At 42.2% G+C, this 26,201-nt stretch overlaps 1 protein-coding gene across 3 annotated transcripts in view; it reads left to right on the top strand.

Annotated features, from left to right (window-relative positions):
- The window catches only part of LOC138292066 (E3 ubiquitin-protein ligase RNF220-like), a 111,930-nt gene extending 88,943 nt beyond the window's left edge, over positions 1–22,987 (top strand). The window contains exons 6-13 of one of the 3 annotated variants that reach the window (XM_069230420.1): positions 4,600–4,642; positions 4,736–4,782; positions 5,760–5,859; positions 7,869–7,965; positions 10,660–10,743; positions 11,495–11,609; positions 15,088–15,162; positions 22,264–22,987. In XM_069230420.1, the coding sequence (XP_069086521.1) occupies positions 4,600–4,642; positions 4,736–4,782; positions 5,760–5,859; positions 7,869–7,965; positions 10,660–10,743; positions 11,495–11,609; positions 15,088–15,162; positions 22,264–22,335 (633 nt within the window). In that variant the 3' untranslated portion in view covers positions 22,336–22,987. The remainder of the gene's footprint in view (positions 1–4,599; positions 4,643–4,735; positions 4,783–5,759; positions 5,860–7,868; positions 7,966–10,659; positions 10,744–11,494; positions 11,610–15,087; positions 15,163–22,263) is intronic. The other 2 variants (XM_069230421.1, XM_069230422.1) reach the window with 2 other exon arrangements.
- Positions 22,988–26,201: the final 3,214 nt, after the last annotated feature.

Genomic DNA, 26,201 nt, shown 5'->3' with positions numbered 1-26,201 from the left:
TTACAGCCCCTAAGAACTCTACTCTAGAACTTACTTTGAGGAGTAGGGATGTGCAAAGGAAATACTCCCAAAAATGAATGATGAATGTGCTAGATTCCCCTGCAAAAATATTCCTTCAGTAAATAGAAAAGGCAACATAAAGATACTATTTAGTTTTCTAAGACACTTTAAAAGCATTCCAATAACCTGTGTGCCCCTGAAAGTTCAAGCTTAAGCAGCTGGATGAAAATGATCACAGCTTTGTGGAGGGCATCCACTTTTTCTGGAAGAACACAACTTACGCTTAATCAAAACATGCACTTCTGCCTCCCAACATGTGAGCCGAGCCAAAGCTATCTACTGGTGCTCATATAATTGTCTGGTGACAGCGGCACTGTCACGCGGGGCCATAAAAGTCAACCAAGCATTGAAAAAGACGATTCCATTTAATTAAAGTTATCGTGAATTGAAAACAAATATCATTTTGCCAAAAAATGCATGACGAGTTGAAAGAAATGGACTTTATTAAGGGGGAATCTAATTCATTCAAAATTTTAATCTACTGACTGAAATTCTATATGTATTGAATTAACGCCCTTCTTTAGAAGGTTGTCATTTTTGCAAACCCATAAATCAATTGGTGATCAATCTAATTATTTTAATCTTACGGTCAAAAATACAAAACATCAACTCATTTCCTATTTTTACAAAAATCTCGAACCTTTAATTTCACAAATTCTGGGCTAAATCTCAGATTTCCCTTTTCCCCTCATTGTTACTTTACTCAGGAGGGAACCCTAGGTAGCCCACACAAACCCATCAAAAATCTTAACATGCACATTTTAACCCTAAAATTAATAGTAAAACTAAAACTCCTCCTAACAATAAGTTTTAACTGTGACCCTCACTATATCCATATTTGTATTGGTTACTCTATGCCTAATCTTCTCACAAGCATTAAACTTGAAATTAAACATAGCTGCATTCAGAACTGTCAATCCATTTCTTAAACTAATACTAAAGCTTAACATAACTATTTCTTGATTTGCACCCTAAACTCAAACCATACAGTAGCTCTCCATACCTTATCCCAAACCTTACCATATCTCTCTTCCTTAACCTAACCATAACCCTTCACCTTACCATGGTGCAATCCGTTACCCTAAGCAGGGCCGGCTTTAGCGCTGGTGGCACCCTGTGCGGCAGCCTTTTTTGCTGTGCCCGCTCCATGACCACCTCCTCGGATTCACTCACTACCACCCGGCAAATGCGCCCCTCATCTCACTATAGCCCCCCTCACATATATTTCATTTGTTTTAAAGAGCTTATAAAGGCTAGCTTTACTAAACCACTGAGCTATCCAAATAAAATATAGTTCTGTTCTTTGTAGCATGCATATTAACCCTCTACGCTACTTTATGGCAAGTCAAAGCTGCCACTGGACAAAACTCCCATCTCTCTCCCTAGCAGGAACATTACTCACAAGAGGTATCTTGACATTTTAATTTTTTCCTGAAGGGTGGACGCACAAGGAGCTTTTCAGCAGGTGCTTTTAAATCGCAAGTTTTGTAAGTCATTGCTAAACACAGCGCCCCCCTAAGGTCAGCACCTGGTGCGGCCTCACTGCTCGCACTGCCCTAAAGCCTGCCCTGACCCTAACTCTAAACCTTACCATAACTTTATCCCTTACTCTAAAGTTTACCATAAATGTATTCCTTGCCTTATCCCAAAGCCTTACCATACAACCATCCTTACTCTAAACCTAAACTTTACCATAACACTAACCTTTACCCTCACCATAACATGAACCCCAACCCTAAACCTTACCATAAATCTGTCTCTTACCCTAACATTAACCATAACCCTACACATTACCACCACTCTATGCCTCCCCCTAACATGAACCCTAAACCCTACTATAACTCTATCCCTTACCCTAACCTTTAACCTACTGTAAATCTATCCCTTACCCTAAACCTTAACATAACTCTACCCTTACCCTAACTCTAAACCTTACCAAAACTCTATTCCTCACCCTAACCCAAACCCTGACTATAAACCTTACCATATAACTATCTTTTACCATAACCTGAAACTTAACTCTAAACTTCACCAAATTTCTATCCCTTACCCTTACAGTAAGCCTTAAGCATACACCTTAGCATAACTCTGTTCGATACCCAAACTCTAAACCTTAACATAACTGTATCCTTTACCCAAAACCTAAACCCTACTTTAAAATTGCTACTTATGCCTAACACCCATTCACGTCTATGAGGTCTTTCACTTCAGTTTTTTTTCTAATCTATTTTTTGTCCCTAGTCCCAGTAGCTTACTAGCAATCCTCCAGGAATTGCACCACCAGAGTTGGTCTCAGGTAGAACCAGATTTAAATGGGACCATTTCTTTAAGAATCCTGATGGATAATGGGCCAAAGCAGGGCTGTGTTCCGGCTCCCATCTTTTTCGCCGAAAATAGGTGATGGGCATTCCTTGCATCTCCTCTATACAGATGATTTGGCCATTTTAGCTCTGACACAGGTGGGCCTCCAGAGGAAGCTGGAAAGGCTTACTTTATACTGTGGGACTAATAAACTGAAAGTAAATCTGGATAAAACAAACAATTAATTTTGGGAAAAAAGCAAAAGCATATAAGTGGGTGCTAGGCAATTAGACATGGAGGTGGTAACATTATACAAATACTTACAAATGATGTTTAATATTAAATCAAAGTGGGCCTTGCATAAAGAAACTCCAGGGGCTTGTGCAATCTCTACTATAGGAGGTCTAGTAAAATTTAAAAACACATTCAAAAGACCATCGTTGTCCCCGGTATTTTCTGCTTATAATGATATGGTTCCAACACAATGCTTATATGAAGCCTAGCTGCTGACCCTACGCACAGAGGCAAGCTGGGAGAGGTGTGAGGGTAAATGCCTGAAAAATACTGTTAGGGCTACCCAAAGCACAATGTGCCTGGCGATACGACTGAAAGGGCACCTGCAGGCATGGAATTTTTAAGCCGATAAAGCTACCATACCCTTTTGGGATAAGCTTTGATCCTTGAAGGCTCTAAAGGTGTCAAGCCTTTGTGCTATGGAAATATCAAGAAGTGAACTAAAGTGAATTGTGCAAGTTAGAACTAGATTAGTGAAAATCATGGCGACAATGAAGGTGGGGAAATTTAGAGTAATGGATGCATCCCACCTATCAACGGGGGAGCTGAGGAAGGCCTGTAAGAGAGAATCTAGGGCAGCAGTGGATTTTTATTATGTTTAAAGAAAACCCTCAGTGAGTTAAACGTTGGAATCCTGGGTTGCAGTCCTAAGGCTGTATCCCTATATAAACGTGTTCCTGAATCCCCAGTTGCGTATGCTGCTATTCAAATTTAAAGTGGCATTGAATTTTCAATAGTTACATCTGGAAGAGTTCAACACACTTTTCAATTCTGATAATAATTGCACCCGTGGATTATGGTCCACACATTTTAATCTTCGTCTTTTATTTCATTGCTTGCACTTTTATAGAATATTCTGTCAGATTTTAAAGCAACTTAAAAAAATATAATATTTGTCATCACAATGAGGCACTTGCACTTCCCACGAACATGGCATTTTTAGATGTGGCCTGTTGTTTAAATTCTTATAAGCGAGCATGGGCTAGAAATATTGTTGAGATTAATACTGGTTACTAATGGTCGAACTCCATGTTAGATGCTGCAGGAGGAGCGTTGGCAGCAGTAAATTGGATACTATGTAAGATTATGCTATATTGTTTATTTTGTGGGTAGGTGTGGGGGAGCGAGTAGGTCATTCTCAATCAATCAATCAATCAATCAATCAATCAAGTAATACTTGTATAGCGCAGCTTATCACCTGAGAGGGTATCCAAGCACTGTGCTGCAGGTTTCAATTGAAGAGCCAGGTCTTGAGTCACTTCCTGAAGTGGGTCAACAAGGGTGAGGTGCATAGGTGAAGGGGTAGGGCGTTCCCGGATTTGGCGGCGAGGCAGGAGAAGGATAGTCCTCCAGAGCAGCAGCAGCAGTGGATGCTTGGTATTTGGGAAAGGGCGAGGTATACGGAGTGGAGGTTCCTGAGAGGTCAGTGGAACTATAGGCGGGGCTTCATTTAGGTGGTGCTTGGCCATGGAGGGCTTTTTACGTGTGGGATAGAAGCTTGAATTGGCATCTCTTATGAACGGGGAGTCAGTGGAGGTCTTTCAGGTTTGGATAATGTGGCTTCTGTAGGGCAGGTTGAGGATCAGTCTGATAGCTACGTTCTGAATCACCTGAAATCTTTTCATAAGTTTGTTGCCGTAGTCTAGCCAGCTGGTGATGAAGGCCTGCTTACTGTTTTTCTGGTGTTGATAGGGAGCCACTTGAAGACTTTGCTAAGCATGTGGAAGCAGGCTGAGGAAATGGCGTTGACCTGACATTTCATGGAGAGTTTGCTGTCCATGATGATGCTTTCCAGGGCTATTCTCAAAGTTTAAGTAGCCACAAAGTTGTCTAAAGTTAATAATTTTTCCACTTGAGTTTTTCCCCTAAAACTCTTTTGACTCAAGTTTCTGAATACTTTTGGTGCCCCTGGACTAATTTCTCTCGTTGTTTCACCTTTTCTAGTCATTCCAGCAGGTGAAGTCCAACCGGGAAGCTCGCCTTGGAGGTGAGGACTATGACTTCTGTGGGCTGGGTATCTTTATTGCTTGTCTCAATTGGTTGGTGAATTATTCTCACTCCTTTAAATGTGTTTTTACAGCCAGAGCCGGGAGGTGTAAGAGAATGAAGGGTGGCCTGGAAGAGCAGGTACTGTGCTACCCCAGTACCCCAGTTTGAATGTTATAGAGCATGTCTGGCTGTGCTTTGACACTTCATAAATTCCCTCCTTCTGCCCACCTTTTGAGCTTATCTCTCACCCTCATGTACATGTTGGACATTCTGTGTCTTCCCTTCTGTGGTGCCCATCCTCAATGCACAGTGCACAGAGGTTACCATCTTTAATTTCGTAGTACATTGTGTATGCCTTAAAACGCAGTGCACATTATGCCATTGACCTTCACCTGCAGTACACAGAATGCTTTTGCTTTCCATGCACAGTATGCACTTACACTCTACCCACAATGCACGTCACATTCTTTTCCTACACCCATAGTGTGCTGTGTGTAACTCAGTGTGTAACTGCAACAGACTCATAGCACAGTGTCTTCCTTCCATTGACCTACAGGACAGTATGTCTGTCCTTGACCAAAAGTGCACCTTCTTGTGTGCCTGCTTGCAAGTCTCCACCAAGGTACACAGCCCATGACCATCCACAATCCACACTTGAAAGTGGGTGCTTACCCTCAAGCACAATGCCGTTTATATCTGTGCCTGGCTCACCGTACAGAGATATGTGCCTTCCTCCAATTCACAGTTCACCGTGCCTGCCTATCCTTGAGTACAATGTTTTTTTCTGCCATTGAGAAAAAGTGGACTGCATATGTCTGTCCTCGACCTATAGTACTGATGTTTCTGCCTGGTCTTTCCCACAGTACACAGCGTGTGCCTGTCTTTGTCCCATAGTCCAGAGGTGTGTACCACGTTTGAGTCAAGGACCACCTTCTGTGCCCTCTCTTGAATCTACAGTGGGCTCATAACACAGTTTGTATGCACATCATCTGTTTGTGTTGTACAATATTATCAAGACCCGCCCTAAGTTATGTTCTTTCTATGTCTCCTCTTGTTTTGTGTCTGTCCTACTTCTCTCTTCTTGCCTGTTTTCCTACCAATTCCTTTGCTGACAGCAGCTGGTGGGCTCACTGCTGAGGATGTCTAGAGAGGGCGAGGAGGAGCTCTCCGAAGGAAGCCGGTGTGGCGACGAGAAAGGCCTACTTGAAACGAAAGGTAATAGCCTCTTGGAGTGAAGGCCACAAAGCTTGCGTGGGACGTGAGCTTCTTCAACAAGAGAGCAGGAAACTGCACTGAACTACAGTGCGCAAGGCACATGACAGGAGTTCACACTGAATGGAGCAGCAGCTTCTGCTACATGGGCAGAAACTTGCACTGTTTACAGCGGGGTAGGGGTTTGTATTGTATGGGGTAACACTACATGAGGAAGGGTTTGCAGTGCACATTGCACAAGGCATGTGGCGGGAGCTCACACTGTATGGAGAGGTGGCTTGTGCTGCATGGTGCACAGTGCCCTCTCCTGAACTAGGGTTGGGGAGGTCTGGTGACTGTAGAGATTTTTCAGCTCTAATCCAATGGTGTCCAGACTGCCGGTGCGCCAAGAGCTACCAGAGACTGTGATCTTGTCAGCCAGATAGGCAGGAGTGCCGGTTGTGATAGCTTTGTAAATGATGCAGCTGGATATGGAAATGGTGTAAGCTGGCAAGGTGAGCTAGTGGGGTCCATTAGGATTGGGGTGATGTAGCCAAATTTCTTTCGGCCCTGAATGAGATATGCAGCGGCATGTGAGGTGCACTTAATTAGGGCCATTGTGGAGTCTGGGAAGACATGGAGCAGGATGTTGCCACCACCCAGATGCAAGAGTACAAGGGCTTGAATAGTAAATGTGAAGTCACTTTCTAAGAGGAATAATTCTACCTTCTAGCAGAGAGAGTTGATACCAAGCTCTCTTTTTTTCTTGATCTGTTGGTTTAGGGTAAGCTTTGTGCCTTGGGTGAATTCAAGTGACTGAGCTTCACATGAAAGTTGTGGTTTGAAATTATGCAAGTCTTTGATTTTGAGCCATGTTTGGACTAGTTGTTGGTAGTTGCTCTTAGAAAATGGCAGGAATTGAGTCTACCTGAGATTGACCCTAAGTTGGGGGGCAGACATCCATCTGGATGAGGTGCAGGCATTGTTTGAGGAGTCAGCAGATAATTTTAAGTAGAGCTGTGTATTGTCAGAATATAAGTTAATATCGTGAGTAGGGGACTAAGGGGCCCATTTACAGGCTGAAGATGATAGGGGAAAATATAAAACCTTAAGGGAGATGGTAGGGCCCTTCTGGGGCAGAGAGGTGCCCAATGAAGGATCTTCTTTCAATTTGATAGGTAGGAGGATAACTAGTGAAGATGTTAACAATAAATACAATCTGAGACTTCATGATGTGAATGAAAGTGGATTGGTCAATGGTGTCAAAGAAGGTTGAGAGGTCCAGAATGATCAGAACGCTGAGGACATTATTTTATACTGCAGAGATCACAAGCAAGCAATGCAAGGGCCATAACTAGATAGATAGAACTAGCTTTGTACTGTCCGAGTGCTTTTGCTGTACGTAGGACAGGATTGGCACTATATGGAGGGTGGGAAGGCACTACGCATAGGAAGCAAGACTGCACACAGATATTGTGAGTGTATTGTGAGTCTGTCAACAGAGCGACATTTGGGTCCTCATTTGCAAGATGTAGCAAATCACGCTGGCAGGACTGTTACTTTGCTGTAATTGACCAGCACTTGACTGAAGGGTCTCTTTCACTGCAAGACTGAGTGGGGCACATCTGGGGACCCGGGAGATTAATGGTCTGTCTTGTGGTGGCGAAGTACCAGCACTAGTCTAAAGGGCCCCTTTAAGTGTGTAAGTGAGTGGGGCACAGTCAGTAAACCGGGAGATCCATGCACTGTGTGGAGGGTGGCACCGAGTACCCATTCACTGCATAGGAGGTGAGGCTCCATCACTGAACCCGGAGGTCCAGGCACTGTGCGGTGTCACCCAGTACCCAGTCACTCAATAAGAAGTAAAGTCCTGTAGTTGAAACGGGCGATGGGGATTTTGAATATCCATTGACTGCATAGGGAGTGAGGCACTGTCACTCAACTGTGGTTTAATTGCAGAGTCTTGGCATCTACTCATGGTGAATGGCCTCCAGTTTTCTAGTGTAATTGATTTTGATTCTCACCTTTTACAGATCCGCAGTTGTTAACACCCAAGAGCACGTCTAGCAGGGAGGACGATGTGGACATTGAGTCTGAAGGGGATGAACTGCCGCCGTTCCTTCCACATAAGTATCCTTTACAATTTACAGATTCCCTGTGACTCTGTGTGCATCTGTTTCCTCAGCCTTGTGCTTCGCAAATCGTGAGGTACTGGGAAGTAGTGATTGTGTCTTTGGAATATGGGCTCTTACAGGGCCTGTCCACACCAGGGCTTTGAAGTAAGTCTCCCTTATCTTCCCAACAGTTCACTCTGAGTTTTTTTCAAGGTATATAAAACTTTTCAGTATTGCACCTTGCAGTGCTAAATTTATTTTCATTCTCGCCAGCTTGTTTTCCCATTTTTATTCCACTTTGTTGTACTTTTGTAACAATACAGTGATCTTTTGCGCCACGTTTTCCATTTACTGTACCTCTTTTTGGATTACAGTGTAATAGTAAACACAACACAGGCAAATACCTGCCCTTAGAAACCAAAAAAAAGTTAAGGACGCTAGATGTAGCTATGGTCCTGAAGATCGATGGTTGTACTGTCATCAGCTACCCAAGTATTGCTATACAAAAGGCCAAGCAGGCATTTCAAAATATTGCATGCTAAGAATTCTGTGTAAGATTAGTTTGCAACGATTAACCTTCTAAGTCATACTTTAGCCTTAAGCTATGTATTACTTCCTGTGAGCCTTTGATCAATAACCTCTTAAATTTATTCTGGGAAAAATTCAAAACAACACACCCTTATGACTGACCCCACCCCGCTCACAGCCCCCTGTGCAGCTTTTTTAGACATCAGGGTAAAATATTCCTTTCATAAGGATTTACTTTCTTCAGAATTTCAAAATTTCCTGTAAATGTGGAGGAATATGAAATTTGAGGCTAAACATTCAGTTAGTATCATCAGACTGATTCTTCGGAGCAGTGCAGGGGCCTCAAAAATAATATAATATGGACAGTGAGTGGCCTCAATTGAATTTAGAAAAGCTCCAACCTTCCTATTAAAATCTTTTTTTTTCTTTTTTTTATATTTTCTTGTGAATTATATAAAATATGTAATCATTTGTATTTTTTTTGGGAGAATGTTTATTTCTATATATTGTATGTGTTGTTTTGCACTTCATATTATCGAAAGTGCATTGGCTGGTGTCTCTACCTTCCGATAATGACTCAGTGGGGGTCCCCGATTTTCAGTAATGACTAAGTGGGGCCCTCAGAAGTCAAAAGGTTAAGAAACACTGGGGCAGATTTATGAAAAGCGGTGCTGCACTCAGTGCAGCGCCACTTTTCATGCACCCCCTAGCGCCCCCCTAATTCCCCCATGTGTGCGCCATATTTAAATTTGGCGCACCATGTCGGTAATTATGGAACTAGCGTCTTAATTCTTTACCCAAGCTCGGCACTTTGCAGGACTAGAATCAAAAACTTTGATGCTAGTCCTGCAAAGGACCCAGAGACCCAGTAAAGCAAATGGGAGCCTCCTTTCAACACCTGCTCTGAGCAGGCATTAAAAATCCTGGAAAAAATGACACAAACAAATCTTTTAGATAAATTTGCACCATTTTTCCAGCCCCCACTAATGCCGGAACACCCCCCTTGCATACATTATGCCTGGCGCAGGTATAATGTAGCGCAAGGGGTTACAAAGTGGTCCAATGCATGCATTGCGCAACTTTGTAAATATGGTACGGTGTTTTTGGCCTTCCAACCCCACATTACCGTAAAAAAATGTACGCTAATGTGGCATTGGAATGACGCTAGACCCAGCCCTCTTAAATCTGAGCCAGTGACTTCGAGGATTAGTCTCAGTAAACAGTTATACAAAAAGAATTAAAATTCATCAAAATGTATATGCATGGGTCATGAAAAATGTTCACCTGAGTCTTGAAATAACAGCAAAATCCGCAAGAATATACCTTATGCACAGCAAAAACACTCATTGTCCTTTTATGTATTTATGGAATCTCATCCTATGTCTGCGTATGAGGCATCCACATAGTCTACTCATTTATTTTCTACATGAGATGGAGCCAAACATCCCCCGATGTGGTCATGGGACATTATCCCGTGAGTTCTAGGAAAATAGATAGTAGAGGCTATAAATTTAACACATGGTACAAGCTGAATTGTGTTTTTATGCCAAGGCAAAATAAGTCATTATGTGTTGCTCCACTAAATATTGCTGTCAGTGTGTGGCTCATCTGTGGTTGACCTTCAGGGATCCAGGTGATTTTAGAAATCTGTCTGTTCCAGTGATAAGGCGGGGATAACTCTCAGGTTTCATTGCTAGGTTTTCAGTGTTTCAGTTCTTAATATTTCTTGAAGTCATTCAATGCTGAGACCTGGATTTTGATTAAAGCCCCTTGACTTCCTAATGTTTCCGAGTCCCTTGGTATAGCTATTTAAGGAAACCCGCTGGCCTCAATTGAGGAGTTCTGTGTTTTTGGTGGGCCACCTCGGTGCTCATTTGCTGAGTTTGGAGTTTCCTGTATTCCCTTTGGGATCATTGGTGAGTGCTGAATAACTCTGGAAGTTTTTGGGGTTCATTTTCTGAGTTCTGGACGATTTTATAAGGCATTTGGTTTGTAGTTTTTTTTTTTGGGAAACTACTGTTTGTGGAAGTGTTTTTCACTTCTGTTGCTAACTTGTAGAATTTCCGGACTCCCTGAGGTTCGACTGTTGCTTTATAAATGCTTTAGCAAAAAGTTTTTTAACACTGATCACTGCCAGCCTCTGGCTCTTTTTGAAACCGTTCCTTCACCAGCCTTTGCTTAGATTCCAGTCCCCCAGCTCTAGCACGTCGCCAGTGGCACAAGATGGCACTCTTACGAGTCTAGGATTGGACACCACATTCAAAAGGTAATTAAGACGCAACGGTAGAGTAATGGATGCAATTTAAGTGTGATTGAAACTGGGAACTGGGGCTTGTGCAACTCTTCTGCAGCTAGAGAGATGCAGAATAGACTCAAAAATATGCTCTTTCAAAAATATCGACCATTCAGAAATATCTCCGTACCGAAATTCGACCTATTTTCCACCTTTAAATCCAGCCAACCCACCTTTCTCCTACTGTAGGGCTAGATAAATTCATTATTTGTCGCCTATTTTTTATATTTGGAGCCCGGTGTTTGATAATAGGATTAGGTGCATCTTGACATGTTTTTGGTGATAATTGTGCATGCTTGACATTTTAGAAGTGGACGTTCTTGGGTCAATGTATTTGAAGTCTTTGGTTTTTCAGCCTGTTGTCAGTGCCACGCTGCCTGATGTCTGCAGTTCTCCTGGCTGTCTCTTCCACTATTGTGTGCAGCGCTTTCAATGCAAATATAGAAGTGCTGGTGCTCACTATTTAGAGTATCTGCTTGCTCCTGAGATGTGCAGGTAGACCCCACTTAAATGCAGTAGTGCTGAGTACTCGCCCTTTCAAATTAAGGAGGTGCAGGCACTCAGGACTGGGCGGCACCTGCCAATTTAAAGCAGCGTTTGTGTGGTGGTAGCGGAGCTGTGGGCTTATGCTTGATGTACCTCGATTCCTCGGTGTCACTCTGAGCTAGGGGATGCTCTGTCTTTGCGACCAGTGTTTGCACATCTCTTGTCTCCATCTCCGCAGGGAGGAAGAGGAAGCTGGCCTCGCTGCCGTAACAGTGCAGATGTTGAAGGAGCAGATTCAGGAACTTACACAACGCCTGCAACGGACGGATTCATACAAGTGTCATATCTGCTTGGTGAGGAGAGCTTGTTACCCTCTAACTAGGGCTGTGAAAGGTGCAAAGTTATTTTTTTAAATCTTTGCAAAATTTCACTGAATTTTTTGCAACTTGCAAAGGCTGCAGGTTGTATGGTTTACTACAGTTGAACTAAAATCGTGACTTTGATGACAATTTTTGTTGCAAAAGATACAATTGCAGAAAAAAAGCATTCATTTGCCACCGTGCAAGGAAAGTCTCTGCCAAAGGTAGACTTGTAGAACAACGGTGTGCATAGAGCTTTCTTGGCTACATTTGACTAGATCGAAAATGATCTCCCAGTGCAGTCACAATGGTCGGGCAATGTCCTGTTGATCTTTGGATTAGAAGACACTTGAACATTTACAGGTGCTTGAAACACCAGGGGGCCATTGTGAGGTCACAGACGTTGAGGCTCTTCTGAGTCTCAACAAGATAAACTCTGTGTAGGTTACATTTGTCTTTCTGTCTTTCTGCCTGTTTATTCATCCTAGTCTGCCCTCACATGGTTGTCTGCTTGGCAGTGTGCCTACCTATCCGTTTGTGTCTATTTGTCCAGCTATTTGACACTATCTGTCTGTCTGTTCATCCATCCACCAACCCAGCTGCCCGATCCAACGCCCATTGTTATCTATCTATCTATCTATCTATCTATCTATCTATCTATCTATCTATCTATCTATCTATCTATCTATATCTATCTATCTATATCTATCTATCTATATTTGTATTTCGGCCAAACAGTCCATTGCTGGCTTTGTATCTTCTGTTTATCCCTGTCTGTTTATGCATGTCTCCTTGTTTGTCTGTCCTCCATCTGCATCTATCAGTCCATAAATCTTGCTACCTGCCTCTCTGAATAGAGATATATAGTGTACATACAGATCTACAGGGTGTAATATTTGATTATTTCCATTGTTGAGTATTGGGAGGAGGTTTGACTCAAGAGTTATTGGCCTCGAGTTGGTTATGATGCCTCTCTCCTACTCTGGTCCGTCCATTATACGCTTCGAAGACTGCGTTCCGCACGTCTCCACTCCTCTCTCCAAGGCGGGACTCCAGGCTTATCAGGGCCTCCTCTACTTCCCTAACCATACCTGTTCAATACCTTACTCACCTACTGCTGCTTGGGCAGCTTCGCCTACTCACAGGTCCACTTTAAGAAGCCTTGATGAAGTCACCTAAGTGACGAAACATGTGTTGGCTGTATCTCGACGATGGCACAATGATCAATAGTACCTACAAATAAAGACACCTTCTACAAAAAAGACTTGAGACTTTTTCAACCTCTTGCTTCCTCCGACCTCCAATACACCATCAGGGATACTTATCCTTGCTACACTGTTGGACTATACATTCTGTGTGCTGCAGTGTTTTGTTCTTTCCAGTTTTGCTATACTGTGATAATAAAATGGAATCTGAACTTTGTGCTATAGTCATAAATGCTTGAATGTGCATTTATTAGCACAGTAGCTCTAAATAACATGTTATTGGGCCACATTATAGCCTTATACCCACTATAAAAGGCCATTCTGCTCCTTAATGGTCCAGAAAGTGAGTTATAGGCCTGAGCCACAGACAAGGGCTTATAACAAGGGAGAGGGCCTTTAACAAATGGTATAGCCTGAGGCAGAAGGGCTACAAGGCTACTAGAGCATTCCACCCACTGAGGACAGAATATTTTAAATTAAAAGGGAGGACCAGGAAGACAGACATTGGAATGTTCGAACAGAAGGCTTATACCAGCCATTATTAGCCCTGAGTCATTTCATTGTCTTCAGTGAAGCGGCCAACATTCCCATGGATGTCATTTAGGGATCGCCCTCCTAGCCTGCCCCTTGTGATCCCTTTGATTACCCATTGGAAACCCTGGCACTTCTTTTGTGACCCCTTGCCTCAGAGGTGGTAAAATCAGTGCCTGGATCCCAGCAGCAGCTCAACCTTGTGGACGTCCATTGAGGGTCCCTCACCTTGTTTTCTGTCAATTTTCTATTACACTAACAGTGAATAGCATTGCATTATTCAATTTTAGTGTAATAAAACTGGAGCACAGTTAGCTGGACTAAGACCTTCCCTGGTAGCTGAGATAAGTATAAAAAAAAAAAAAAAGCTTTTAAATCCATGTGGTGTGTGTGTTGTTGGAGGGTGAGAGCATGTTTATGTGAGAGGGAGCGTGTTTGTATGTAAGCATATGTGTGTGAGTGAAAGTGAAGGGTGTCTGATGCTACTTCCGGTACCTTTGGCATTTTGGGCGAATTGACATCCATGAACATTCCAATGTTCTAATTATATAAGGGATAAAGTACGCCACTGCAGTTCGTTATAAGGATATTGCAAGTCACCGAAAAGTTCCATAACCATATAGAGGAACAACACCAAAGGCCATGTTCCTGTATACGTTTATGGGACTCTGAATCTACTTGCAACATCCTCATCACCAGAGGCACTGGAATTATGCACTAGGTAAGGGCCAAAATATGCAGTAGGGTGGGGTAAATTATGCGGCAAGAAAGGCAAATTATGCAGCACATTCTAAATTAGAATTACTTGACTATTTTGTCATTTTTAATCTTGAAAACACTTTCTGGCATTGGTTGCACCTCATTAGTACCAGTTTAACACCCAAATATAGCAATATGCAATATAGAGGTGACCAGTCCAGCTTTGCAATGGGCCCTCCCCTGCACATCAACAAGTACCACTACATTTGTAGTAACCTTTGAACCATCTGAGCTAGAAACATTTTTTTTGTTAAAATCTGCAGCTGATGGATTATGTTGCAAATCTAGAATTATGTGAAAATTGCCTTAGCTGCACAATCGTATAATTCTAGTGGCTCTGCTTATCATGTATGCCGGGGGAACTTTATCCCATATAAAATACAGTCACTTTTCCCACAAATCACTTAAAACCTTGGTGCATACCTCTTATGTATGAAAGAGCAAGCATGTTTGCAAACATGAAGAGTAAAAATAAAACCTCTAGTGCAAAATTAAGCACATCCAAAACTTGTTATTGGTTGTGAACAGATATTAGAAACAGTTCAATAAAAATCATTTTTCTGAAAAAATAATTTGCACTAGCTAGGAAGGTGTAGAAGCATGCAGAACGATTCTGTTTTTTTTCACTCTAATGAGTGCAAAATATTAACATGTTCTCTCTGCTTGTCATTGTAAGGTAAAAAATAGAGCAGAAGAAAGAAAAGCAAGGTTGCTTTAAACAGCTGCTTCCGTTATGCTCCTTGACCTGACCTGCCTTTCACCTTGGCTGCTGGCTCCGGCAGCAGGCATTGTGACTTCGGAACTCAACAATGATAACTATAGTAGTTGAGTTCTGACGACTGGGTTCATCACAAGTTTCAAATTTAAAGAAATCCGAGACTGCCATTTATACAGGGGTTACAGAATCCCATGTATTATAAATATATATGTATGTCTGTGTATAGTATTTTCAACAATTGGTGTTCTTTCCATTGCAGGACTCCTATTCTGCACCACTTACTTCCATTCAGTGTTGGCACATACATTGTGAACTGTGTTGGCTGCGAACTCTGGTAATGTATGCATTTTGATGAATAACATCTATTAAGCTCATCCACTGATCAAGCATGTTTTGAAACTATTTTCCTAAATGTTCTCTTAGAGTCCCCCATCAACCTAGAAGTCAGACTAGCCTTCTGTCAGTGAGTTCGATTACTTTAAAATCTCCAAGGTCATTGAGTCTAGTAATTTGCAGACATTTCACTGCTGGGCAAACACTGACACACTCTTGGCAATAGTAAATGCCTCGTAGTGATTTCCATTTTCATTTTTTTTGTTTCTTTTAAGGGGGAAGTCTCAACGTACCCCTGCTTCCCTCTCCACCCTTTCCAGGGGCATTTGCCCACCTCCATCTACGGCAGTTTAGGCAGCTGAATGTTCACTGGCAATAAACATGGGGCACAAAATCTGCATACTTTGTCTGGCCAACAGTATGGGCCTGATTCTCAAAGGTAAACTTAGACGTCTGATCTCCGCCCTGAGTGTGGATATAAAGATATTAATCGTAAATGCCCTTTGTGAATTCCCAAAAGTCATAAACTTAGACGTTTGGTCTACGTTTAGACCAAACGTCCAAGTTTACCTTTAAGAATCAGGGCCTATGTCTTTCCTTCAGTGACCCACAAATGAAGACAAATGCATATTGAATAACGCAATGTGTAAGTGTACCATGCTGTGGTGTCTGCAGATAGTTGAAAAAAAGGCTGGCACTGCACAGAATTCTTGTTTACATGTGCTAAATAGAGGTGTCTTGAGAAAAGTCATACTCCGCTCGTGTTTACCTGTGGCTGTAGAAGTGCATGAAACCATTTTTGCTTGGGACATGCACTCTTCTTGAGACTATTGTATTCCTGTGTCAAGTTGTGAAGTTTAGTGCTTCCCAATTACATACATTCTTAAAACACTTCACTAGCTTCGTGGAGTAAAAAACTAATAAGAAAAAAAGACAGATATTGACAAAGTCAGTAGATCTTGTCTTGGGACCCACCAACTTTGACAATAGTTTTTGGCATTTCTATACAGATCCACAATGCTGTGCATCATGGCTTAAGAATAAACATAAAAAGACACTATGACGCATTCGCACACCTCAATTTATAGGCGTGCACACCTACAAAATGAAGTGTGCATTTATTTTCTTATTTTATCATCCCAGTTTGATCAGTAAATACAAATAAAATAAAGAGCACTAAAGTGTTTCCCTCCCTTTGTGGGGTGAAGGAACACAGAGGATACTAGTGGAGAAGGAGCTGCATGGGTGGTGAAAAAACACAGGGGTGCAAAAGCAACATGGAGGGCAACATGGATGAAAGCAACATGTAAGACACTAGAGGGGAAGCAGTATGGAGGGCAAGAGAGAGTAGCATGGGTTAGAGAGTGTTAGACCTGGCATCCTTGGTGTGGTTTCTCCTGTCTTTTTGCCTCTGCTTCCTGTATTTTTGACTGTGTGCTGGATTTAGTTTTTGCTGGTTTTGGTACTCTCAGCACTCTACCACTTCTGACCAGTGCTAATGTGCAAGTGCTCCCTGTGTAAACTGTGCTTATAATTGGTTATCCCTGATTGATGAAACTGATTTAATAGTAAGTCCTCAGTAAAGTGCACAAGCGGTGTCAAGGGCCTGTAGATCAAATGCTACTAGTGGGCCTGCAGCACTTATTGTGCCCCCCACATGAGTAGCCCTGTAAACATGTCTCAGACCTGCCACTGCAATGTCTGTCTGGGCATTTTTGCACTGCCAATTCCAGCTGGCAAGTGTACCCACTTGCCAGGCCCAAACCTTCCCTTTTACTACATGTAAGTCACCCCTAAGGTAGGCCCTAGTTAGTCCCATGGGCAGGGTGCACTGTATTTAAAAAGTAGGACATACATTGGTGTGTTTTACATGTCCTGATTGTGAAAAACTGCCAAATTTGTCTTTCACTATTGCAAGGGCTCTCTCTCTCCTATAGGTTGACATGGGGATTGCCTTTAAATATCTTTTAAGAGTAATTTCCCATTGGGAGCAGACAGGCATATGGAGTTTGAGGTCTCTGTTCTCACAATTTTTAAAAAGACATCCTTTGGTACAGTTGGTTTTTAGATTGTCTGTTTAAAAATGCCACTTTTATAAAGTGGGCATTTTCTTGCTTAACCATTCTGTGCCTCTGCCTGCCTGTGGAAAGTCTGTCTGGGTCAGATTGACAGCTGGGCTGCTTGTGAATTCCCTCTAGACAGTGACACAAAGGAAGCTGAGGTGTGCTCTGCATATACTTACGGGTCATCCTGGGCTACAGTGGGAGAGAGGAGCTGACACCTGTACCTGAAAGGGCTGTGCCTGTCCTCACACAATGCAGTCTCCAACCCCCTGGAGTGTTTCTGAAGCCAGGCCTGGGCAAGGCAGGATCTTGTGAACAGCAAAGACTTTCCTTTGAAGTTTGCCTACTTTTGGATCAAGAGGAACCTCTGCTAAGGAGAAGAGCTGGAGGAGGAGTACTGCCCATTTGCTGTGTGTGCTTTGCTGGGTTGGCCTGCATTGCTGCTTCTACCTTATAGAGGACAAAGACTGGACTTTGCTGTGTATCCTGCTTGTGAAATTTCTTTAAGGGCTTGTACTGAGCTTGCCTCCTGTTAAGAAGTCTCAGGGACATCAAAGACTTCGCCTACCAGCCTCTGGGTTTGTTTGCCGTGGACCCTAACTCACCAGGCGGTGACAGTTCCAGTTTCTGGGCCCCTGGGACGGTGGCCTAAAAACAAGAAGAACCAGGTGCACCAACTCCGGAATGACTCCAGGACAGATGCCGCTGCCTGACTCTGCGACTCCACCTTCCCCCAAAGTTGTGGTTCATGCTGGAGTGCGCCGACCACAACTAACACTGCAGGCCCGACACCACCCCAGCTCCGCTGATGTCTGGTGACTCCATGAGTCCCGTGTGCTGTGTCACCAACGTCCGTGACACCTGACCCCGCTTGGCGCTTGTAGCCCCATGTCATGACCGGGACCCCAAGAGGTCGCCCATCGCATCTTGACCCTGCAGATTCATAGACCCCGCTGGATCGTCAGGAACCAGCGCCTCACATCGAGGCCACATCACCTCCCCTGCTCTGCAGATAGGAACTAATGTCTCACAGGATCTTGTGATGCCCCACCTCCTCGACTCCGTGCACCAGCTTGTGTCTTCGATACTGCACCTGGGGCCCATGCAACTCCATGACCGATGTTGGATTGTTGGGAATGACTCTGTCAATGATGCCCTGATAGCCCAAGTTGGAGCGATTGTGTTTCTAAGCGCTTTATTGAAGTTTAGTCTTTCAAAATTTATATTTTTCCTTGTGTATGTTAGATTTTTTTCATTTTGGTCTTGTTATACTCAGATAAATATTGGTTATGTTTCTAAACTGGTGTTGAGTACTTTTGTGGTGTTTTTCCTGTGTTACTGTGTGTGTTTGTACAAATACTTTACACATTGCATCTGAGATAAGCCTGACTGCTTGTGCCAAGCTACCAAGGGGATGAGCAGAAGTTATTCTAGGTTTGTATCTTCCTTACTCTGACTAGAGTGAGGGTCCCTGCTTGTGCAGAGTGCAAACTGACTGCCACACAGAGCCCTCATTTCTAACAGAGAGAGGAATGTGGAGCGGCGGAGGAGAAACACACAGGCTAGAGGAACATGGAGCTCTTTAGGGAAGCACACGGTCAAGAAAGCAAAGTGGGGGAGAAGCAAACAAGTGCAAGCACAAAACGTAGGGGCATGGGAGTAGTACAACTGCAAGAGAGAGCAGCACGGAGCACGATAGCGGAGCAGAAGACAAGTGAAACACCTGTAAAACATATGTATCCTGTTTTCTTAATGAAACAGAAGAAATTGGAGGTTCAAAGTGAGAAGTGGAATGACACAAGTAATGCATCTATTCGTCAGTGGAAAAACAAACTCAAGAAGAGGAAGTAAAGCCCACACACAATGACAAACAAAAAGCAAGCAAATGAGAGTCACAAGGAAACCAACTAATAGTAAACGAGGGTTGGGATCAAACTCACTGTAACCTAACAAAACGTCTTTTTGCCAGTAGATAGCTTGCACTGTCTGGTAGGCAAAACCTAAAAAATAAATTTTAAAAATGAGTCATACATGGCAGCTGGAATGCTCTTGCTGGCTCTCAGGGCTGCTATTATGGCATGCTGCTGCTGGGTCCTGACATTTAAAGTTCTTAAACTCCCCTAATGCTGTAAGTTCCAGGGAGGAGCCTCAGGCAGAATGAAGCACAGAGTTTATCAGGCAGTGGACATTGGATTTCCTTGCTCTTATTGAGGATTAGTAGGCAAGAAACCAATTTCATGCAGCTTGGTGTCCTATAAGACTCATGGCAGGAAATAAACCTTGGTGGAAAAGGAAAAGTTTGCAAAGGTGAAGTTTTTCAACTCCTCCCAATTATGTAGGTAAAGCTTACAATTTCCACACCCCGGTGTTTCAACCATGAAATGTTTGGTTATAAAGAGCACTTGATGTGGGTGATTTTCAAACAATTCCACATGCATGTTGCAATGGGTGCAGATTCCAGTCAGCACTCTTTGGAATGTTGGGGACTAATCTAAAGCAATGCATTTTGCCACATGATCAAGTGCATTTTATGTTTTTTCCAATTACAACTACCAATTTCTGTGAATTGAGCTTGCTAATTGAATCTTCCATTCAGTTTTCCTGAATGGATAAGATCCACTAAAATCTATTGTGCCTTAATGCTACATTCCCATCGTTTATTCTCAGAAGCCCTACTAGTCATCAGACTTGAAGGTCCATTTGAATCGTAAATAGTCCCTCTGGGAAAGAGACAATAGTTGTCAGTAGAAGCAGGGGATGTAAATCATTTGAGCACAAAATGCCTTTCAATAGGAATCCAGAAGCCTCTTCTAGAAATGGATGGTGGATGAGGATGTAACACGATGGATAGTGAGTCAGTTGGCGGGAGGACCACGGATGGGGAAAAATTAACGATTAGTGGAAGGACACAAGCAATGTGTCCATGCTCCAGGGGAGCGACAAACACACAAAAAGCAAGGAGGCCTTTTGCACCTGACCACTAAGAGGCAATGAAATAAGAGTGGCAATGAAGCTAATCAATGGTAAGCAATGAGTAGCCTCTAGGGCCACTGTTAGAGAATATGTCTCCCAAGAGACAGATCATGGGCTGTCTTAGGTGACACCTAAAAACAGATTTTGTAGGAATCAATCAATTTAATTTGCTACACCAAGAGTAGTATGGAAATCCTTTAATACTTTATACGAATATACAGGGAGTGCAGAATTATTAGGCAACTGAGTATTTTGACCACATCATCCTCTTTATGCATGTTGTCTTACTCCAAGCTGTATAGGCTCGAAAGCCTACTACCAATTAAGCATATTAGGTGATGTGCATCTCTGTAATGAGAAGGGGTGTGGTCTAATGACATCAACACCCTATATCAGGTGTGCATAATTATTAGGCAACTTCCTTTCCTTTGGCAAAATGGGTCAAAAGAAGGACTTGACAGGCTCAGAAAAGTCAAAAATAGTGAGATATCTTGCAGAGGGATGCAGCACTCTTAAAATTGCAAAGCTTCTGAAGCGTGATCATCGAACAATCAAGCGTTTCATTCAAAATAGTCAACAGGGTCGCAAGAAGCGTGTGGAAAAACCAAGGCGCAAAATAACTGCCCATGAACTGAGAAAAGTCAAGCGTGCAGCTGCCACGATGCCACTTGCCACCAGTTTGGCCATATTTCAGAGCTGCAACATCACTGGAGTGCCCAAAAGCACAAGGTGTGCAATACTCAGAGACATGGCCAAGGTAAGAAAGGCTGAAAGACGACCACCACTGAACAAGACACACAAGCTGAAACGTCAAGACTGGGCCAAGAAATATCTCAAGACTGATTTTTCTAAGGTTTTATGGACTGATGAAATGAGAGTGAGTCTTGATGGGCCAGATGGATGGGCCCGTGGCTGGATTGGTAAAGGGCAGAGAGCTCCAGTCCGACTCAGACGCCAGCAAGGTGGAGGTGGAGTACTGGTTTGGGCTGGTATCATCAAAGATGAGCTTGTGGGTCCTTTTCGGGTTGAGGATGGAGTCAAGCTCAACTCCCAGTCCTACTGCCAGTTCCTGGAAGACACCTTCTTCAAGCAGTGGTACAGGAAGAAGTCTGCATCCTTCAAGAAAAACATGATTTTCATGCAGGACAATGCTCCATCACACGCGTCCAAGTACTCCACAGCGTGGCTGGCAAGAAAGGGTATAAAAGAAGGAAATCTAATGACATGGCCTCCTTGTTCACCTGATCTGAACCCCATTGAGAACCTGTGGTCCATCATCAAATGTGAGATTTACAAGGAGGGAAAACAGTACACCTCTCTGAACAGTGTCTGGGAGGCTGTGGTTGCTGCTGCACGCAATGTTGATGGTGAACAGATCAAAACACTGACAGAATCCATGGATGGCAGGCTTTTGAGTGTCCTTGCAAAGAAAGGTGGCTATATTGGTCACTGATTTGTTTTTGTTTTGTTTTTGAATGTCAGAAATGTATATTTGTGAATGTTGATATGTTATATTGGTTTCACTGGTAATAATAAATAATTGAAATGGGTATATATTTGTTTTTGTTAAGTTGCCTAATAATTATGCACAGTAATAGTCACCTGCACACACAGATATCCCCCTAACATAGCTAAAACTAAAAACAAACTAAAAACTACTTCCAAAAATATTCAGCTTTGATATTAATGAGTTTTTTGGGTTCATTAAGAACATGGTTGTTGTTCAATAATAAAATTAATCCTCAAAAATACAACTTGCCTAATAATTCTGCACTCCCTGTATAGCCGAACAGAATACTTGCTTACAGGGATTGAAGATTAGAGTTGCGAATGTAATATTTATTTTTTAAGCTTTTATTAAACCGTAATAAAAGAAAACTATATTTTATCATGCTGAAATTCAATCAGAACATTCTACTTCCTGAACCTTATTGTTTAGAGTCTGGGTGGCATGGAGTAAGTATGTTTTTGACAAAGGTTCATGAAATAGAAATGAAGGTGAGGGAGATGATGATTTTGCTGAAAAACAATGCATATGGTTTATATTATTTCTTCTTTCTCTGCAGGGAACCAAAAAGCTCTGCCCGCAGTGTCACACCATCACATCTCCCGCCGACCTCCGCAGAGTCTACCTGTGATCTTGCTAGATGACGTGACGTCACAAACAAAGAGACATGTTGATTTTCACTTAGATGTGTTTGTTTAGTATTGGTCAAGGACCAGCCAAAAAGGACAGCGTACGCTGCACATTGAGGAATTCAGAGGACAATGAAGAACAGTGGCGAATTTCGTCCAGGAAGGATTCAAGCTGGTAAAACAGCCTCAACTGCCTGGTCGCTTGGGGGAGCTTTTTAAAATATTGGGTGACTCGGTTTTTGGCTCACGTCCGGGGATATGGGAAAACACGGAATGTTTGACGCCCTGGAGGACAAGAACATTCGATGAAAAAGGTGAAGCATACGGATCTCGAGAACAGGAGATGTAGACCCCTGGAGATAAACTAGAGTGATGGAATCCACTTGAAAACAACGATAGAAGTTCTGATCTATTTTGCATTTTTTTCAAACTATGTTTCTTTATACAGGATGTTTTAAAATGAGTCGGATAATTGACACATCTCTAATTGTCCAGGAATGTCTTTTTTCAATTTTTAGCCTTCATGTTTTCAATCTTATCTTTTATAAAAATGTGCTAGAATATTTAAAGGCTTCTTTTAAACATGTGTTTACTGTAAACAGATGAGTAACGTGTTTGCATTTGCCAAGGTCAATATTGACCAGTTTTATTGTTTTGCTAATAAACGTTTTGTAAATATATGTTTCATCTTATTTTACGGTCTCTCTTTGCAGACATGCCAAATTAATTCTGCCTGCTTCTCCACAGATAGTTGAGGGTGTGTTTTTTGTTTTTATTCTTGTTAGAAAGGACATTGCTTGCTTCCAAATAACTCATGACTTAACTAGCCAACTCTTAGCTATGCATCTTATTAAAACCTTTCTATGTATGTATTTTCAAAGTACGACAGCACACAACATAAACACAATGATATTGTTTGATAGAAACATAATTAACCAGTGTACTGCCATTAGCATGTAGGCTCTTGAATGATTGAAAGCGAAGGTGGTGGTGAAGTGTGTTGTTGTTAAGAAGCTGATGCAACCAGCTGCCATTGTAGATCTGAAGAAGGCCAGTACCTTTGGAATGCCGACAATTTCACCCATTATCCTTTCTCTGAGTGAATAAGTAAACATTCCCTATGGAAAACAAGGGATATTGATGATAAAACAAAGAGCTACTATGGACAACAGAAAGTAAAATATTTCTCTTTCATTACAATTTAGTAGAGGTGTCCAGGGCTCTCCAGCTGTTTATAGATGTGAGACAGTGAGGGCTCAAGGTGGGAAAGGATAACAATGTATGTTTAATTGCCCACCAGCGGGTAAGAGTTTTAAAGTCATGACAGAATTTTGGCGAGAGATTCGGTCTAGTGGGTGAGTAGGAAAGATCCAAGGGCTGAGCCTTTGGGTGCCTAGTGTAAGAGAGGTGGTGGTGATGAGGCAAAGCCCGAAGAGCTGGTGATAGAACACTGAGAGTGAAGAATACGAATCCTGAATGACTCTGCACTGAACGTGGCGCGCAAGGATATTAGAATGACAGATGAAAGACAGCTGTTATTGTAAATTGCAATTATAAATGTATTTTTATAGCGCTTATGACCCATTGAAGCATTTTTTTGTTGAGTAGCACGCTGCTCTGAAACCCAAGATTAGCAGGTAATAAGTTATTAACACTTGTTTTGTTTTGTTCTTGTATATTAGTTGTGTAGGTTTGTGCACTTGATTTCATGCATGTTTAGTAGAGTTTGGAGTAGAGATAGAATGACAGGAATGGGTGTGAAAAGGGTGATTTTTGAGCAAGGATAGAATGACAGGAATGGAATTGTAAAGAGAAGTAGTAATTTTTTTGCAAAGTATTGGTCATGTGTGCTTCTTATGTTGGATTGGATGGCTAAAGGACTAAAGGCGGGTTCAAAGCTTGAGAAGAATGTTGAGAGTTGATAGTCAGAAAGGTTTGGGATGAGACAGAGGGAGGAGGAATGGGAAGGGAGGAAGTTTTTTGTTATTTTTTTTATTTTTTTAAGATCGAGATGTAAATAATTTATACATGTACATATACACACACACATATATTATAAGTATAGCTATAGATATTATTATATATAGATATGTAGGCAGGAGGTAGTTATAGCTAGGAGCTAGTTTCCATAGAAAAAGCATTTTTGTTTTGCCTCTAACATTTTGCGCCTTTTGACGAATCTTCACAAACGTTTCAAAACTAGTTTGCCACTCACTTTTGGTGCTGTCTGGAAACGTTTGGGATGATTTGTTAAGAGGAGGCTGAGAAAAAGGGAGTGGGGATCCCAAAATGTGTTTTCCCCATGCAACTTCCCATAGAGATTTCATGCACGACTAAAGCCTGACTGCTAGACGGAATTACACCAAATTCACAGACAGCTAGAACTTGGTCAATAAAGTGTGCTGTTGGTAAAATACATATTGATATCTAGGGACTAAGACCATTTGCGGATCAACTCGAGGGGGATCCGGGGAAAAGTATTACTCTGATTGGCTGGCCGCAACCTGATAGGACAGTTGCCGCTGCCATTTTCTTTATCCCTTGGGCCGGGGGAGGGATAAAAAAGGAGAAAAACACATAAGTGGTCAATATACAGGTATACTGATCCCAGAGGACACATGGAGGGGTCCTTTAGGGACCTCCTATGGGCCTGCAGCCAGACCCGGCAGCCAAGCCCTATAACAACCCAATCCCGTGCTGCGCACAATCTTTGACCATTAAAATATTAAATGCCCCAAGGACCTGGCTCACCCGGGGGCTTGATAAAAAACAAGTGCTGGAGCCCATGCGTGTTTTAAAAAAAAAAGTTTTTGCCCAGATTTGTGACCCCGTTGCAAATTCACAGCAATTTCTTTTTTAAAGTGCTTTTTAGCCCTGGGTGGGTGGGCCTTCTAGAACCCCACCACCAGAGCTAAGGGATCAGGGTGTCCATGCCCTGGCCCCTTTTCTTTATTTGTAACCTTTTTTCTGGGACTTGGCTGAAGCCGAATCCCAACATGGCTAACAATACTTCCTTGTTGAAGTGTTGGCAGCCAATCAGATGTCAGCACGAGACCGGGAGGGGTTGTGAATCCTTCGCATCCCTATATATAAAAAATTTGACTTTCTTTAATTTCTCTAAAACTATTGATGGATTTACACCAAATAACAAAAAGAGTTCTTTCTGGACCAACAGCTTCTTTTCTGCCAAATTTAGTGTAATTCCATCCGGTGGTTTGGGCACTATCACTGTTCAAAATCCCTATAGAAGAATGAATGGGGAAAAAGTGTTTTGTGACTGCCCCCTTTTTCTCAGCCCCCACTTGACGGATCACCCGAAACTTTCCAGACAAACGCTGAAGAGAGTGCCATATTTTCTTGAAAAAATTTGTGAAGATTGATCGAACTGCGCCAAAGTTATTAGCAAAACAAAAAACGATTTTTGTATTGAAACTAGGTCCTAACTATAACCACCTAGTGGTGCTTGGTAAAGTGAAGCTTCATTAACCCCCCTATATATGAATACTGATATGTACACTGAAGCTGCAATATTTACATGTTCTGCTGTCCACATTAATCTTGTGGTACATTGTATGATTTCCAATAAGTGTAATTAACTTATATATATATATTTATATATATATATATATATATGTCACTTATTGTAGTTACTAGTAGCAGGCATAACCCTTTATATACGCAGGTATATGTCCATAGAAGACATCAATTTGAGATGGTCTGATATGCACATGTATCTAGGGGTGCAATTTATAGTTTTTCCCATGTACAAATGTATCTACTTATAACAGGATGAATAGTTCAAAGTACAATGAGGTGTACTTGTATAATGACAGATATTTGCCTTTACTGGAGAAATATAGGCCCGTAT

Source organism: Pleurodeles waltl, chromosome 4_2, assembly GCF_031143425.1.
Source record: "Pleurodeles waltl isolate 20211129_DDA chromosome 4_2, aPleWal1.hap1.20221129, whole genome shotgun sequence".
In the NCBI taxonomy this organism is placed as follows: Eukaryota; Metazoa; Chordata; class Amphibia; order Caudata; family Salamandridae; genus Pleurodeles; species Pleurodeles waltl.
The sequence above is the reverse complement of the archived record's forward strand: the minus strand, read 5'-3'. Positions and strand labels throughout refer to the sequence as shown.